This window comes from Pongo pygmaeus, chromosome 12 (genome assembly GCF_028885625.2).
Source record: "Pongo pygmaeus isolate AG05252 chromosome 12, NHGRI_mPonPyg2-v2.0_pri, whole genome shotgun sequence".
In the NCBI taxonomy this organism is placed as follows: Eukaryota; Metazoa; Chordata; class Mammalia; order Primates; family Hominidae; genus Pongo; species Pongo pygmaeus.
The window spans coordinates 105138561-105156727 of record NC_072385.2 but is presented as its reverse complement, the minus strand read 5'-3'; the positions used below and the strand labels follow the sequence as shown (position 1 = coordinate 105156727).

At 37.7% G+C, this 18167-nt stretch overlaps 1 protein-coding gene across 2 annotated transcripts in view; it reads left to right on the top strand.

Annotated features, from left to right (window-relative positions):
- Nucleotides 1–16772, top strand: part of PPP1CB (protein phosphatase 1 catalytic subunit beta) — a 50333-nt gene extending 33561 nt beyond the window's left edge. For both annotated transcript variants that reach the window (XM_054474875.2, XM_063649423.1), the window contains exons 7-9: nt 3760–3911; nt 8893–9027; nt 14278–16772. In XM_054474875.2, coding sequence (XP_054330850.1) covers nt 3760–3911; nt 8893–9027; nt 14278–14382 — 392 coding nt within the window. In that variant the 3' untranslated portion in view covers nt 14383–16772. The remainder of the gene's footprint in view (nt 1–3759; nt 3912–8892; nt 9028–14277) is intronic.
- Nucleotides 16773–18167: the final 1395 nt, after the last annotated feature.

Here is an 18167-nt window from a genome sequence, read left to right as displayed (position 1 = left end):
CGAGATCACACCACTGCACTCCAGCCTGGGTGACAGAGTGAAACTGTCTCAAAAAAAAAAAAAAAGAAAAGAAAAGAAACAACAATCACCACAAAAAATGCTGCTCAGAACTACACATCAACCATTATGAATGGTATAGATCCTCTGATGTCAGTAGCCATGTAATACACTGTATGTTGTAATAAATTGTGTTAGGAGCTTTTTTTTTTTTGAGACGGAGTCTTGCTCTGTCACCAGGCTGGGGGGCAGTGGTGCAATCTCGGCTTACTGCAAGCTCTGCCTCCCGGGTTCAAGTGATTCTTCTGCCTCAGCCTCCTGAGTAGCTGGGACTACAGGCGCCTGCCACCACACCCTGCCAATTTTTTGTATTTTTAGTAGAGATGGAGTTTCACCGTGTTGGCCAGGATGGTCTCGATCTCTTGATCTCGTGATCCACCCACCTTGGCCTCCCAAAGTGCTGGGATTACAGGCGTGAGCCACCACACCCGGCCTGCGTTATGAGCTTTTTTACATAACACGACTTGTTGTGTTGATTACTTTTTAAAGTATGCATTTTATCACAGTTTTTTATTGTAATTGTAGAATACATTTGATTAAACCTAATAGAAACTAGTATTTAAATAGTATTTTATTTAAAATGCTGTTTTTAGGCCTGGTGGACTAGTTCATGCTTGTAATTCCAGCACTTTGGGAGGCCAAGGCAGGAAGATTACTTGAGGCGAGGAGTCAAGACCAGTCTGGGCAACGTAACACCCATCTCTACAGAGGAAAAAAAAAAAATTTTTTTTTTAATTAGCCACATGTCATGGCGCCCTGGCTACTCAGGAGGCTGAGGCAGGAGGATCACTTGAGCCTGGGAAGTTGAGGCTGCAGTGACCTGTGATTGTGCTCCTGCACTCTAGCCTGGGTGACACAGTGAGACCCTCTCTTTCAAAAAACACCCAAGGTGCTATTTTTAAAATAAGGTATAATATAAATATGTATTACTAGTCATTCTTCAGAATATCTGTTTATAGTACAGATGTAAATTTCAAGTGTGATATGCTAGACTTCTATTTTTCGCATATTTTATTTATTTTAGCATATTTTAATGAGAAGTTTTTGAGATGCTGAAAACAGTTATTTTGATCTTTGATAGTGTCTGCAACATTCAGAAATTTAATTTATAAATTAATACATTATTTGAAACAGCCTAGTTGATTGTGATGCTAGCTCATTAAACAATGAATCTTGACTCTGAAATTCTTTTTGAGACAGAATTTCACTCTTGTCGCCCAGGCTGGAGTGCAATGGCTTGATCTCGGTTCACTGCAACCTCCACCACCTGGGTTCAAGCAGTTCTCTTGCCTCAGCCTCCCAAGTAGCTGGAATAACAGGTGCCTGCCACTGTGCCCAGCTAATTTTTGTATGTTTAATAGAGACGGGGTTTCACCATGTTGGCCAGGCTGGTCTCGAACTCCTGACCTCTGGTGATCCGCCCACCTTGGCCTCCCAAAGTGCTGGGATTAGAGGCGTGAGCCACCGTGCTTGGCCTGAAATTCTTATCTTGACCCTGTTAAGGTTAAAGAATTCCAGATTGTTGTTAATACCATTATTTGATTTTTTTAATGCATCCAGAGTGTCATGTTTCCTAAACCTCAAACTGTATTCTAATTTTATACAGTTTTATTGTCTCACTGAAATTATAGATTCTTGAAATTGAGACCATCCTGGCTAACATGGTGAAACCCCGTCTCTACTAAAAATACAAATAATTAGCCGAGTGTGGTGGCGGGCGCCTGTAGTCCCAGCTACTCGGGAGGCTGAGGCAGGAGAATGGCATGAACCCGGGAGGAGCTTGTGGTGAGCCGAGATCACGCCACTGCACTACAGCCTGGGTAACAGAGCGAGACTCCGTCTCCAAAAAAAGGAAATTATAGATTCTTAATACCTTTGCTTTCTACTGGAAAGAGGCTGGAAAGTATGAAAGCATTATTAAGCACTGGATGGGTGTATATTTTCGAAGAGTCAGCTTCAACCAGAAAGGGCTTAAGAATTGAGACTGACTATTCAGTGGATTTTGTGTGCTAGTGAATTTCTTAAAACATCATACAGGGAGCTTGGGATATATCAACGATAGAAATTGAATACATTGCCACTAATTCTACAAATGATTTTATAATGCCTCTATCAAGATATGATGTACTGTAACTGAAAATGAAGATGCCCTTTCCTCCTAAACCATACTATGATGTTTATGGATTATTTAAAATTCTTAAAACTGACTTAACTCTTTAAAAAATATCTTCTTGGCTGGGCACGGTGGCTCACACCTGTAATCCCAGCACTGTGGGAGGCCGAGGCGGGCGGATCACGAGGTTAGGAGATCGAGACCATCCTGGCTAACACAGTGAAACCCCATCTCTACTAAAAATACAAAAAATTAGCCAGGCATGGTGGCGGGCGCCTGTAGTCCCAGCTACTCGGGAGGCTGAGGCAGGAGAATGGCGTGAACCCGGGAGGCAGAGTTTGCAGTGAGCCGAGATTGCACCCCAGCCTGGGCAACAGAGCGAGACTCCATCTCAAAAAAATATACATATATCTTCTCTTAGCCACTACAATTCTTAGAAAATCACTATCACCATCTCAACATCCACCCTTCTTTTAATATCACTACAGTTGGACTTTTACCCACTCTGTTACCCTCAATCACCAAGAAACTTGCATTGAGGTCTGATGATTTAATTGTAAGTGGCACATTTTTGGTCTTGTCCTGCTGCCCTTGTTCATGGCACATTTCCTACTTTAGGACGATGGTTTCCCTTTTCAGGATACGTTTACTGTACTAAGCCCTTTGTCTTGATCATTCCTTCTCAATACCTAATGCTCATTCTCCCTCATCTACCTGCCTATTAAATGTTTGAATTCCTCAGAATTCATTTGCTGGCCTTCTCACTTTGTATTCCCAAGGTGGTCTGAGTCCCTCTTAAGATTTCCACTACCATTAATATGATGACAATACTCAGGTAAATGTTTTTAACCCTGACCTCTTTTCCAAGGCTCCAAACATTACCAAAGTCAAGGATCTAATCTGATTTTGTTCTTCCACATTTAAAAAAAAATCCTCAGGGTCTCAGTAGAAAATGTTTTTTTTCGCTCAAGTGATCTGTAGATCAAATACAATTCCAGTGAAATCACAATTGAGTTTTTTATGGAATTAGGCAATTGTTTTTAATGTTTATGTGGAAGAACAAAAGATCAAAAAGTAACCAAGACAATCTTGAAAAAAAAATGGAGGATACTAGCCCTACCAAATATAAAGACATATTAAAAAGCTCTAGTCGGTTATTGGCTCAGGGATAAATAAAATAGACTAACAGAATAGACTGTGGTGCTCAGAAACAGTGGAACCATAAGGAAAGGATGAACTATTGAGGAAATACCACTGGGTTCTTTGGTTATTCATATGGAGAAACTACCCAAAAGATGAACAGCCTTTTCCATGTATTGTGTGCTGTAAGTGCCATACACATATTTCCTATATGTGGAAAGGGTTGGAAAGTACTACCTTAAGAGGCCATGGAAGATTATATTTGTATGGTTTGTATGGTTGCTTTAACAAAAGTATAAGTTACATAGACTGGAATACTTAGGCAAGTGATGGTCATTGTTTAGTAAAAGGTAAGAGGGCAAGAGAGGAACTGAAATTTGATGTAGATGTGCTATATTCTATAAATCTGTAAATTTTGTTCTTAATTGCTGTATTTCTGTCCTTTAAAGGTTTGCTCTGTGATTTGCTATGGTCTGATCCAGATAAGGATGTGCAAGGCTGGGGAGAAAATGATCGTGGTGTTTCCTTTACTTTTGGAGCTGATGTAGTCAGTAAATTTCTGAATCGTCATGATTTAGATTTGATTTGTCGAGCTCATCAGGTATGAAATATAAAACTCTTAAGCTTTTTCTTTTTTCTTTCTTTTTTTGGGGGGCAGACGGAGGGGCAGACAGAGTCGTGTTCTGTCACCCAGGCTGGAGTGCAATGGCGCAATCTCTGCTCACTGCAACCTGTGCCTCCCGGGTTCAAGCAGTTCTCGTGCCTCAGCCTCCTGAGTAGCTGGGACTGTAGGCTTGTGCCACCACACCTGGACTCTTAAACATTTATTATTTGTTAACTTCACATAAGCCCTCTCGTTTTGAGGAAACATATCCAAGAAAGCTAAATGAGTTGTACAAGGAAAGCAGTAGGAGAGGTGGCAGAGCCAGTTCCTGGATCTCACACTTAACAATCTAATGATTTGTTAACCTTTTATCACCCTAAAAGAGGAAATGTTTAGAAATATTTTGGGGCTGGGCGTGGTGGCTCACATCTATAATCCCAGCACTTTGGCAAGCTGAGGTGGGTGGATTGCTTAAGCACAGGAGTTTGAGACCAGCCTGGGCAACAAAATGAGATCCCATCTCTACAAAAAAATCAAAAATTTAGCTGGGTGTGGTGGTGCGTACCTGTGGTCCCAGCTATGTGGGAGGCTGAGATGGGAGGATCACTTGAGCCTAGGAGATCAAGGCTGCAGTGAGCCATGTTTATGTCACTGCTCTCCAGCCCTTGTGAAAGAGCCAGACCCAGTCTCAAAAAAAAGAATATTTTTGTAGTATACAGCAAACCTAACAAAATTTTCAGTGCTGCTTTGAAGCTTTGTAGATATGATTTAGATTTTTTTTTTTTTTTTTGAGATGGAGTCTCACTCTGTCACCCAGTGGCACGATCTCTGCTCACTGTAACCTCCGCCTCCCGGGCTGAAGCGATTCTCCTGCCTCAGCCTCGGGAGCAGCTGGGATTACAGGCATGCACCACCACGCCTGGCTCATTTTTGTATTTTTAGTAGAGACAGGGTTTCACCATGTTGGCCAGGCTGCCCTTCAACTCCTGAGCTGAAGCGATCTGCCCGCCTCGGCCTCCCAAAGTGCTGAGATGACAGGCATGAGCGTGAACCACTGGCCCAGCCTCATTTTTGTATGATCTTTATGCATAATGGCGATTTTGATAAGAACAAACCACACTTTAAAAAAGTATTTTTGAGACCAGTGAAGAATTTGATTGTGGCTCGGTGCAGTGGCTCATGTCTGTAATTCCAGCACTTTGGGAGGCTGAGGCGGGCGGATCCTTTGAGCCCCAGGAGTTGGAGACCAGTCTGGGCAACATGACAAAACCCCGTCTCCACAGAAGATACAAAACAGCCAGGTGTGGTGGTGTGCACCTGTATTCCCAGCTTACTTGGGAGGCTGTGGCAGGAGAATCGCTTGAGCTCGGGAGACAGAGGTTGCAGTGACTGTAGGTCCTACCATTTCACTCCAGCCTGTGCAATGGGTGTGAAACTCAGTCTCAAAAAAGAACATTTGATTGTAGACTTGGTAATAGGTATGAATTATTTAATCTTTTAATTTTTTGTTTTTGTTTGAGGCCGAGTCTCACTCTGTCACCTAGGCTGGAGTGCAGTGGCGTGATCTCGGCTCACTGCAACTTCCGCCTCCCAGGTTCAAGTGATTCTCCTGCTTCAGCCTCCGGAGTAGCTGGGACTACAGGCGCCTGCCACCACGCCTGGCTAATTTTTGTATTTTTAGTAGAGACGGGGTTTCGCTATACTGACCAGGCTGATCTCAAACTCCTGACCTCAGGTGATCTGCCCACCTCAGCCTCCCAAAGTGCTGGGATTACAGGTGTGAGCCACTGCTCCTGGCCGGTATCAATTATTTTAGCTGTGTCATAATCATTAATTGTTATGTAAGAATAATGTCTGTGTTTTTCCAGGAATGCATACTTGAGTGTGTAGAGGTAAAATGACATGCCTGGGATTTGCTTTAAAATAATATCAGCAAAGAGAAAAGGAGAGGGGGAAGATAAATGAAAGAAATGTAGCAAAATCATGAAAAGTATTGAATTAGGCTGATGAGTTAATGGGAGTTAATTCAAGTCGTCTTGATCTACTTTTGTGTATATTTGAAATTTTTCATTATAAGAACATTTATACAGTTTAGGGTTTTTGGTTGTCTTTTATGTCCACCACCACTAGATTGTGTACTCTAAGGAAGGGATTACGACTTGTTTTTGAATCTCTGTTGCTTTGTATAGTTGCTGACATTGTAGCATATTGTATCATGCACACATAGTGTTGAATAAATTAATAAAAGCATATTTAATTAAGTATATGCTGTCCCACAGTACTTCCCTTTCTTTCTGGAGCTTTACTCCCCATGACACTTACTACTGCTGCCTCTTTCTTTGATCCTAAGTGATGACTGGCTTTTCATTCTTTGCATATTGTATATTACGTGCCACTTTTATTTAGCAGGATTTCTTGGTGGTTCCATTGAAATGAGGTCATGTTCCCACATCCTTTGCTTTTGGCAAAGTAGTTTTCTTTTTTTTTTTTTTTTTTGTGAGACAGAGTCTCACACTGTTGCCTGGGCTGGTGTGCAGTGGTGGCATCTCGGCTCGCTACAACCTCCGCCTCCCAGGTTCAAGCTATTCTCCTGCCTCAGCCTCTGGAGTAGCTGGGACTACAGGTTTACGCCACTAGCCTGGCTAGTTTTTGTATTTTTAGTAGAGATGGGGTTTCACTATGTTGTCCAGGCTGGTCTCGAACTCCTGACCTCGTGATCCGCCCACCTCGGCCTCCCAAAGTGCTGGGATTATAGGCATGAGCCACCACACCCGGCCTGACAAATAGTTTTTTAAATCAGTAAAACTGTGTTTGTGATTTTGATAAATATGCCTTCTATTAGATAACAAGGCAGAATTGCTAAGTTTCCTAACTAAAATGACCCCTGATAATCAGTTTTTTTCAGCCATAGATCTTCATTCACTGGTCTTTTCGAAAGTAAATGATGATTTTTAAAAATCAAGTTTCTGAACTACACTAGTTTGCATGGTCTTTTGTTTTCCAGAAACTGCCAAAATCCTCCTATTGTGCTTATTTTCAAATATTGTCTCTAAAATTCTAGAAATATTCCCTTTAAAAAAGAAAATTTGAAAGAATGAACAAGTAAGCAAACTAAAAAACCAAGAACTAGAAACATGGAGTCCATGACCAGCCTGGGCAACACAGTGAAACACGAAACCCTGTCTCTACAAAAAAATACAAAAAATTGGCTGGGCACCGTGGCTCACGCCTGAAGTCCCAGCATTTTGGGAGGCTGAGGCGGGTGGATCACCTGAGGTCAGGAGTTCGAGGCCAGCCTGAAAAACATGGAGAAACCCCGTCTCTACTAAAAATATAAAATTAGCCGGGCATGGTGGCACATGCCTGTAATCCCAGCTACTTGGGAGGCTGAGGCAGGAGAATCGCTTGAACCTGGGAGGCAGAGGTTGCCGTGAGCCGAGATGGCGCTGTTGCACTCCAGCCTGGGCAACAAGAGCAAAACTCCGTTTCCAAAAAAAAAAAAGAAAAGAAATACAAAAAAATTAGCCAGGCATGGTGGCACACACCTGTGGTCTCAGCTACTCAAGAGGCTGAGGTGGGAAGATCTCTTGAGCCCCAAGAAGTCATGACTGCAGTAAGCCAAGATTGCACCACTACACTCCAGCCTAGGCAGCAGAGCGAGACCCTGTCTCCACACAAGCACATACACACAGAAACAACTAAAAACATGAGTGCCATTTGCTATGTGGAGCAGGGGTCACAGGGATTAGATAAGGTGGCTGTGGTCTTAGGAGAAAAGGTTCATCTGAATTGTACCATAAGGTAATTTCAACAGAAGCATGTTCCTAGTACTGAGGTAGGAGTTATTTTAATAAGTAAATGCCTTTGTAATTGCTTTTTTATATTAGCAAGTGGTGTAGGATAATTTTGCTAATTAAAAGATATCTAAAATTTAAAAGTAATCTTGCCCGCCGTAAATAAATATAAAATATTTACGTATTATTGTGTACCTCAAATTTGTAGACTGAGAGAAAAATTGTTTAAATTACTCAGAAATTGACAACTGGTTCTAGAAATGTTAACTCATCAAGGCCAGGCACAGTGGCTCATGCCTGTAATCCCAGCACTTTGGGAGGCCAAGGCAGGCAGATCACCTGAGGTCAGGAGTTTGAGACCAGCCTGGCCAACATGACGAAACCTCATCTCTACTAAAAAATACAAAACTTCATTGGGCTTGGTGGTGGGTGCGTGTGATCCCAGCTATTTGGGAGGCTGAGGTAGGAGAATGGCTTGATCTAGGAGGCAGAGGTTGCAGTGAGCCAAGATCATGCCACTGCACTCCAGCCTGGGTTGACAGAGCAAGATTCCATCTCAAAAAATTAAAAATAAAAATACAGTCTGTTGGCAGTTAATTTAAGGAGCATGATCCGTGTAAATTAAACGCAACTTAGTAATGTTTTCAGTGTGTAGCCATATAATAATAATAGATATCTTAAAAGCAAAGCAAGAAGTAAGCTCTTCGCAAAGTGGTTCATTGTCTGGTTGTTGCTCATTTAATTAAGGATTCTGTAGTTGGATTATAATGCCCTCATCAAAGTAATAATTGATGTCCCTCTGAAAAACATGTAGATTAATTAAAATAAAATTAAATTTAAAACTTAAAAACAAAAAAAGTACTTAGTGTCCCAGCTTCCTGTAGTCATGATGCTATTAGTATATTTTGTTTCAAGGGAGCCTTGCAAATGGCATGATTTTTAAGCTTTCAGAAGTGATGAATTTATTATTCCAATTAAGCTAAATTGTTGCCATTATAGAAAAGGCACACCAATTTTAATGCTCTAAGCAAAGTTTAAGAATAAAAATCACAACTTCCAAAACAAAACAGGGTGGTTTGGGGGTGAGGTGGGGCACAGTCTTTGCCACCTTAACCTTAGTTAGTATAGATGGTTCAGAATTACCCACCAATAAATGTTTTTTCTTCTGACATTTCCTTTGACAGGTGGTGGAAGATGGATATGAATTTTTTGCTAAACGACAGTTGGTAACCTTATTTTCAGCCCCAAATTACTGTGGCGAGTTTGATAATGCTGGTGGAATGATGAGTGTGGATGAAACTTTGATGTGTTCATTTCAGGTATGATGTAAACATAAATATATAAGAACTAGAAATCTGATAAAAACTATTATCAGAATTCGTTTTAGATTTGTGAAGTTTCCTTGAGCAAGTGTTGAAAGTCTATTTAATTCAGAAGTGATTACCACTCAAACTCATTAGATATTTCTATTTTCAGTCACAAAGTTTCCAGCATTTGTGGTATATATCAAATATGACCGTTTTAGGGAACCTAAGTTACGTCAGTCATTCTTGATTCAGATGTTTAAATTGTTAAAATTCCTCTATGACCTTTTGAATAGTGGCTTACTAAAAGAATGTGAATGTAATGAATAGTTTAGGCTTTTGTTTTCTTTTGCAAAGTAAATGGGTGGAACAGACACTGGGAAAAGAATTACAAACTCAGATGAAAATAAAGTAAAATAGTTCCCTGGCTGGGCACGGTGGCTCACTCCTGTAATCCCAGCACTTTGGGAGGCCGAGGTGGGCGGATCATGACGTCAGGAGATCGAGCGTCCTGGCTAACACTGTGAAACCCCATCTCTACTAAAAATACCAAAAAATTAGCCGGGCGTGGTGGCATGCACCTGTAGTCCCAGCTACTTGGGAGGCTGAGGCAGGAGAATGACGTGAACCCGGGAGGCAGAGGTTGCAGTGAGCTGAGATTGCGTCACTGCACTCTAGCCTGGGTGACAGAGCGAGACTTGGCCTCAAAAAAAGAAAATAGTTTCCTAAGGAAAAAAACTTTCAAAGTAATATTAAACTACCCATTTATGTCATAGGAACATTTATTTATTTATTTATTTATTTTGAGGAAGCACATTGTATACCATGTATGGGGGGTTGTTTGCTCACTTTTATTATAATATTTTTGTTATTATAATTTATGTATGTACTAGGTTCAGGGGGTACATGTACAGGTTTGTTCCATGTGTAAATTACATATTGCTGAGGTTTGGTGTATGAATGATCTTATCTCCCAGGTAGTGAGCATAGAGTTTTTCATTTCACATCCCCCCTCACCCTTTCCACTCTAGTAGTCCCCAGTGTCTATTGTTGCCATCTTTATGTCCGTGCTTACCCAGTGTTTAGCTCCTGCTTATGAGTGAGAATATGTGGTACTTGATTTTCTCTTCCTGTGTTAATTGGCTTAGGATAAAGGCCTCCAGCTGCATCCATGTTGCTGCAAAGGACCTGATTTCCTTCCTTAATTTTATGGTCGCATAGTATTCCATGGTTTATATGTACCACATTTTCTTTATCCAGTTAACTGTTGATGGACATCTAGGTTGATTACATGTCTTTGCTATTGTGAATAGTGCTGTGATTAACATACAAGTGCTTGTCTTTTTTTGTACATACCCAAGTAGTAGGATTGCTGGGTCGAATGGTGGTGGTTTTAAGTTCTTTGAGAAATCTACACACTGCTTTCCACAGTGGCTGAACTAATTTACACTCCCACCAGCAATGTTTGAACATTCTTTTTCTCCACAACCTTGCTGACATCTATTATCTTTTAACTTTTTATTAATGGCCATTCTGACTGGTGTGAGACAGTATCTTGTGGTTTGATTTACATTAATAATTAGTGATGATGAGCATTTTTTCATATATTTGTTGGCTGCATGTTTGTCTTTTGAGAAGTGTCTGTTCATGTCCTTTGCCCATTTTTAATGGGGTTGTTTTTTGCTTGTTGAATTAAGTGTCTTATAGAGTCTGGATATTAGACCTTTGTTGGATGCATAGTTTGTATTTTCTCTCATTCTATAGGTTGTCTGTTTCTTCTGTTGATAGTTTATTTTGCTGTGCAGAAGCTCTTTAGTTTATTTTGGTCCCACTTGTCAATCATTGTTTTGGTTGCAGTTGCTTTTGGGGACTTGGTCATAAATTATTTCCCAAGGCCAGTGTCGAGAATGGTATTTCCTAGGTTTTCTTCTAGGGTTTTTATAGTGTGAGGTCTTATATTTAAATCTTTAATCCATCTTGAGTTAATTTTTGTATATGGTGAAAGGGGTCCAGTTTCAGTCTTCTGCATATGGCTAGCCAGTTATCCTAGCACCGTTTATCAAATAGGCAGTCTCTTCTCCGTTGCTTGTTATTGTTGACTTTGTTCAAGATCAGGTGGTTGCAGGAGTACAGCTTTATTTCTGGCTCCTCCATCCTGTTCCATTGGTTTATATGTCTGTTTTGGTACCAGTACAATGCTGTTTTGGTTACTGTACCCTTATAATGTACCTTGAAGTTGGGTAGTGTGATGCTTCTGGCTTTGTTCTTTTTGCTTAGGATGCTTTGGCTATTCAGGCTCTTTTTCAATTTCATACGAATTTTAGAAAAGTTTTTTTCTAATGCTGTGAAAAATGACATTGGTAGTTTGATAGGAAGAGCATTGAATCTGTAAACTACTTTGGGCAGTATGGACATTTTAACAATATTGATTCTTCTATCCATGAGCATGGAATGTTTTTCCATTTGTTTGCATCATCTCTGACTTCTTTCAGCAGTGCTTTATAGTTGTAGAGATCTTTCACATCCTTGGTTAGCTGTATTCCTTGGTATTCTTTTTGTGGCTATTGTAAATGCAGTTCTTGATTTGGCTCTCAGCTTGGATGTTTTTGATATATAGAAATGCTACTGGTTTTTATACATTGATTTTGTATCCTGAAACTGATTAACAAAGTTGTTAATCAGTTCCAGGCACGTTTTGGCAGAGTCTGTGGGGTTTTCTATGTATAGAATCATTATCGTCAGTAAAGATAGTTTATCTTCTTCTCTTCTTATTTGGATGCCTTTTATTTCTTTATCTTGCCTGATTACTCTGGCAGGGACTTTCAGTACTCTGTTGAATAGGGGTGGTGAGAATGGTCATCCTAGTCTCTTGTTCCAGTTCTCAAGGGGAATGCTTCCAGCATTTCCCTTTTCAGTACGATGTTGGCTGTGGGTTTGTCAGATGGCTCTTACTATTTTGTGTATGTTCCTAATTTTTCGATGCCTAATTTGTTGAGGGTTTTTAACATGAAAGGATGTTGAATTGTATTGAAAGCCTTTTCTGCATCTATTAAGATGATCATGTGGTGTTTGTTTTTAATTTTATGAGGTGAATCACATTTATTGATTTGCATATGTTGAAACCTTGCACCCCAGGAATAAACTCTTCTTGACTGGTGAGTTAACTTTTTGATGTGTTGCTGGATCCAGTTTTAGTATTTTGTTGACGATTTTGCATCTGTGTTCATCAGGGATATTGGCCTGAGGTTTTCTTTTTTCATTGTGCCTCTGCTAGGTTTTGGTATTACAATGATGCTGGCTTTGTAGACTGAGTTAGGGAGGAGGTCCTCTTCCTGGATTGTCTGGAATAGTTTCAGTAGGATTAGTACTAGCTCTTTGTACATCTGATGTAATTCAGCTGTGAATCTTTCTGGGCCAGGGCTTTTTTTGGTTTATAGGTTTTTTTATTACTGATTCAATTTTGGAACTTGTTATTGTTCTGTTCAAGATTTTAATTTCCTCCTGGTTCAGTCTTGGGAGTTTATGTGTGTTTCCATGAATTTATTCATTTCTTGGGAGGTTGTGTGTGTTTCTATGAATTTATTCATTTCTTAGGAGGTCATGTGTGTTTCTATGAATTCATTTCTTGGGAGCACGTGTGTGTTTCTGTGAATTTATTCATTTATTCTAGGTTTTCTAGTTTGTGTGCACAGGTGTTTATAATCTCTAGATATTTTGTATGTCTGTGGGGTTGGTTGTAATGTCACCTTTCTCATTTCAGATTGTGCTTATTTGGATCTTTTCTTAATCTAGCTAGCAGTCCATCTTGTTTATTCTTTTGAAGAACCAACTTTTGGTTTCAACATTTACATTTTTAAAAGAGGCCAGTTTTAGCTTTAGTGTGCTCCTACAAATTATTCTTGTTCACTGAGTAAAACAGCTTCAGTACTTTGCTTTTCCAAAGGCTATTCCATATCTTTGATGTACACACACTGTATTTCTCTTAAAATGCATTGGGGCTTTCCCATTCCTCTTTCTCTTTATCATAATATACTGTTCCCATCAATTAGTACAATTGAATGGTAAATGGTTGATTGCTAATTTACAAATTAAATGTAGTAACCATACCTTATCCTTCCAGCAGTTGTCGTAGTGGTGTTGGATTAATATATTCTCTTCACTAAGGCACTATTATGTTCTAAATACTTTTTAAAAAATACTTTGTAAGTCTTTCTATACTGTTTTATTTTTGGAAAATCATGACTTTTTTATGTATAATGTAGGTTAAAGCTCTATTTACATCCACCAGAATGAGTATAGTAAAAAAAGCCAGACTGTATCAAGTTTTGGCAAGGATTTGGAGGCATTAGAATCTTCATACATTAATGGTGGGAATAGAGTTCTCATATGATGCAGCAGTTTTACCTCTAGGTATATACCCAAGATATATGAAAACATGTTCACACAAAAACTGTTACATAAATGTGCATTATTCCTTATAGGCGAAAAATTCACACAATTCAGATGTCCATCAGCTACTGAATAGATAAATAAACTGTGGCACATCCATACAATGGACTGTACAATGTACAACTCAGCAATAAAAAGGAATGAAGGACTGATACTTCAAAACTGGTTTTGAAAAACCTGAGTGAAAGAAGCCAGTCACAAAAGACCACATATTATATGATGCCAGTTATATGAAATGTTCAGAATAGGCAATTCTGTAGAGACAGATAGTAGATTAGTAGTTGGTTAGAGTTAGAGGATGTGGAGAGCAGGAATGGGGAGTGACTGCTGATGGGAACAAGCTTTCTTTTTGGGGTGACAAATGTTCTAAAATTAGATTTATATCGATAAAACTGTTTTTTAAGTAAAAAGATATATTTATACGTAAATAAATAAGGTCTGAAGGGTTTGTGACTTGTAGGTTAGTTACCCTCCTAAGTTAATATATCAGAATTATGATGACAACATAGATCTTCTGACTCTTAAACCAGTGTTCTTTTCCTCACAACAGAGATACACTAAGTTTAAAAAGTTTTTTACTTAAATCTAAGGATTGGATAGTTGATGGAGTTAGTGTACTTTTGTTATTAAAATATGAGTGGAATGACAACGTTCAGACATTTGCACACTTTAAGAAATGTTTATGGAACTTTGCTATTCTGCATTTTTATTGCATTTTTGCAGTTTATGCCATTTATTGAAAATCACAATTGTAACAATTTTCTTAACTTATTGTACATGAAAGAATAACATTATTTGTTAATAATTTACTTTAAGATATTGAAACCATCTGAAAAGAAAGCTAAGTACCAGTATGGTGGACTGAATTCTGGACGTCCTGTCACTCCACCTCGAACAGCTAATCCACCGAAGAAAAGGTGAAGAAAGGAATTCTGTAAAGAAACCATCAGATTTGTTAAGGACATACTTCATAATATATAAGTGTGCACTGTAAAACCATCCAGCCATTTGACACCCTTTATGATGTCACACCTTTAACTTAAGGAGACGGGTAAAGGATCTTAAATTTTTTTCTAATAGAAAGATGTGCTACACTGTATTGTAATAAGTATACTCTGTTATAGTCAACAAAGTTAAATCCAAATTCAAAATTATCCATTAAAGTTACATCTTCATGTATCACAATTTTTAAAGTTGAAAAGCATCCCAGTTAAACTAGATGTGATAGTTAAACCAGATGAAAGCATGATGATCCATCTGTGTAATGTGGTTTTAGTGTTGCTTGGTTGTTTAATTATTTTGAGCTTGTTTTGTTTTTGTTTGTTTTCGCTAGAATAATGGCAAATACTTCTAATTTTTTTCCCTAGACATTTTTAAAAGTGAAATATGGGAAGAGCTTTACAGACATTCACCAACTATTATTTTCCCTTGTTTATCTACTTAGATATCTGTTTAATCCTACTAAGAAAACTTACGCCTCATTACATTAAAAAGGAATTTTAGAGATTGATTGTTTTAAAAAAAAAAAAATACGCACATTGTCCAATCCAGTGATTTTAATCATACAGTTTGACTGGGCAAACTTTACAGCTGATAGTGAATATTTTGCTTTATACAGGAATTGACACTGATTTGGATTTGTGCACTCTAATTTTTAACTTATTGATGCTCTATTGTGCAGTAGCATTTCATTTAACTTTAAGATAAGGCTCATATAGTATTACCCAACTAGTTGGTAATGTGATTATGTGGTACCTTGGCTTTAGGTTTTCATTCGCACGGAACACCTTTTGGCATGCTTAACTTCCTGGTAACACCTTCACCTGCATTGGTTTTCTTTTTCTTGTTTCTTTTTTTTTTTTTTCTTTTCTTTTTTTTTTTTTTTTTTGAGTTGTTGTTGTTGTTGTTGTTTGTTTTTAGATCCACAGTACATGAGAATCCTTTTTTGACAAGCCTTGGAAAGCTGACACTATCTCTTTTTCCTCCCTCTATACGAAGGATGTATTTAAATGAATGCTGGTCAGTGGGACATTTTGTCAACTATGGGTATTGGGTGCTTAACTGTCTAATATTGCCATGTGAATGTTGTATACGATTGTAAGGCTTATGTCACTGAAGATTTTTATTCTGATTTTTTCATAATCAAAGGTCATATGATATTGTATAGACATGCTTTGTAGTGAACTATAGTAGCAATAATTTCTGTATCTTATCAAGAGTTTATTGCAGCCTTTCTTTTCCTATTCTTTCTTTTTTTTTTAAGGGTTAGTATTAACAAATGGCAATGAGTAGAAAAGTTAACATGAAGATTTTAGAAGGAGAGAACTTACACGACACAGATTTGTGATTCTTTGACTGTGACACTATTGGATGTGATTCTAAAAGCTTTTATTGAGCATTGTCAAATTTGTAAGCTTCATAGGGATGGACATCATATCTATAATGCCCTTCTATATGTGCTACCATAGATGTGACATTTTTGACATTAATATCGTCTTTGAAAATGTTAAATTGAGAAACCTGTTAACTTACATTTTATGAATTGGCACATTGTATTACTTACTGCAAGAGATATTTCCTTTTCAGCACAGTGCAAAAGTTCTTCAAAATGCATATGTCTTTTTTTCTAATTCCGTTTTGTTTTAAAGCACATTTTAAATGTAGTTTTCTCATTTAGTAAAAGTTGTCTAATTGATATGAAGCCTGACTGATTTTTTTTCCTTACAGTGAGACATTTAAGCACACATTTTATTCACATAGATACTATGTCCTTGACATATTGAAATGATTCTTTTCTGAAAGTATTCATGATCTGCATATGATGTATTAGGTTAGGTCACAAAGCTTTTATCTGAGGTGATTTAAATAACTTCCTGATTGGAGTGTGTAAGCTGAGCGATTTCTAATAAAATTTTAGTTGTACTCTTTTAGTAGTCATAGTGAAGCAGGTCTAGAAAATAAGCCTTTGGCAGGGAAAAAGGGCAATGTTGATTAATCTCAGTATTAAACCACATTAATCTGTATCCCATTGTCTGGCTTTTGTAAATTCATCCAGGTCAGGACTAAGTATATTGGTTAATAAAAATCCTTTTTTTTTTTTTTTAAGACTAAATGTGAAAAATAATCACTACTTAAGCTAATTAATATGGGTCATTAAATTTAAAGGATGGAAATTTATCATGTTTAAAAATTATTCAAGCACTCTTAAAACCACTTAAACAGCCTCCAGTCATAAAAATGTGTTCTTTACAAATATTTGCTTGGCAACACGACTTGAAATAAATAAAACTTTGTTTCTTAGGAGAAAATTATTCTGTAATTCCAGTGTCACTAATTTATATTGTTCTTTCCTCTGATTTTTTTCAGGTTAGTGATTTTTTTGTATACAATTTAATCCAAATGTTATGACATTCAGAAATCATAAAACACAGTAGATATCTGTTATAATGTGGTGTATCACATGGATTATAAAGCAAAGTTATGGTCGATTTCTATTCTTGAAAGAATCAACTACAGTGAATCCTTTGCATTTGAAGCCTTAACATGCGTTGCTTTAATTTTGCCCAGGGACAAATTTTAATAATCAGCAAGACTGGTTTGTGCAAAGCGTTGAGTCATCAGGTATTTAGAGCCTAGCCAGCTACCCAGTATCCATGCTGCCATATCCCTTCATTGTAAAAAGTACCTAAACATTTGTGAAATGATTTTTTTTAGCTGAAAAATGCTGGCAAGAAGAATTTTAAAGCTTAAAATAGGTGGTAAATTTGAAGTATGAGTGTGTTCACGAGAAACATACGCTTTTCAAAAAAATTTTTATTCAAGGCAAAGCAAGGAACATCTTGAGATACGTCTCTTAAGAATATAAAGATGTATTATTTTAAGCCAAGGAGCTGAAATATATCTCAGTTTATAAATTCAGGTATATTCTTTTTGTCATGGCAACCATAACTTTTGAACCAAAAAAAATTGTTTTTACATCTTTATGCTGAAAATGTGTTTAGAGTAGGAATATGGTCAGGCTGAATTTGCTGTTGCTCCCTAACCAAATTCCACCTCTTGTTTTCCTTGTGAGTCTATGGCTAAATCAAAGCTGCCCCTGAGAAGAGACTTAATCCAAGCCTGATTGTACTAGTGGCATCACTTAGAAGTAGGCTTTGCTTCTTCCTAGTAGATCTTAATGTTTTATAATTCCTTAAAACAGCTGAAAATTGGGACAACATACTTTACGCAATGAACAGTAGTTAAATAGGAAATAAACTAGTTCCATATAAGTATACACCTAGAGTTTTAATTACCTTTATAATGTTTCTTAAGCAAAAGTGAAACTTAGATACAATTGTGATTGGATACTTAGATACTAAGTGAAACTTAGTGTAACAATTTTGATCTGTTAAATTGGATTTTACATGTACATTTGAATGCCAGAATTTTTAAATAAATCCCCTGGTTAGGACATTTTAAAAGTCAAAGCTTGTTTTCTTCAACCACTACCTTCTACATTGGTTGACTTAGACCGTAAGCTTTTTAAGTTTCTCATTGTAATTTACCTTCTCATGCAGATTGCTGATGTTTTATTAAACCTTATTTTTACAAAAATGACCATAAATCTTTGCTTCTTTCCTCTTAGGGATCTTTGCTAGTTTATGTGGTTATGAAATATCTTACTTACAACACCACATTGTTTGGGGTATACAGGGTGGAAGATA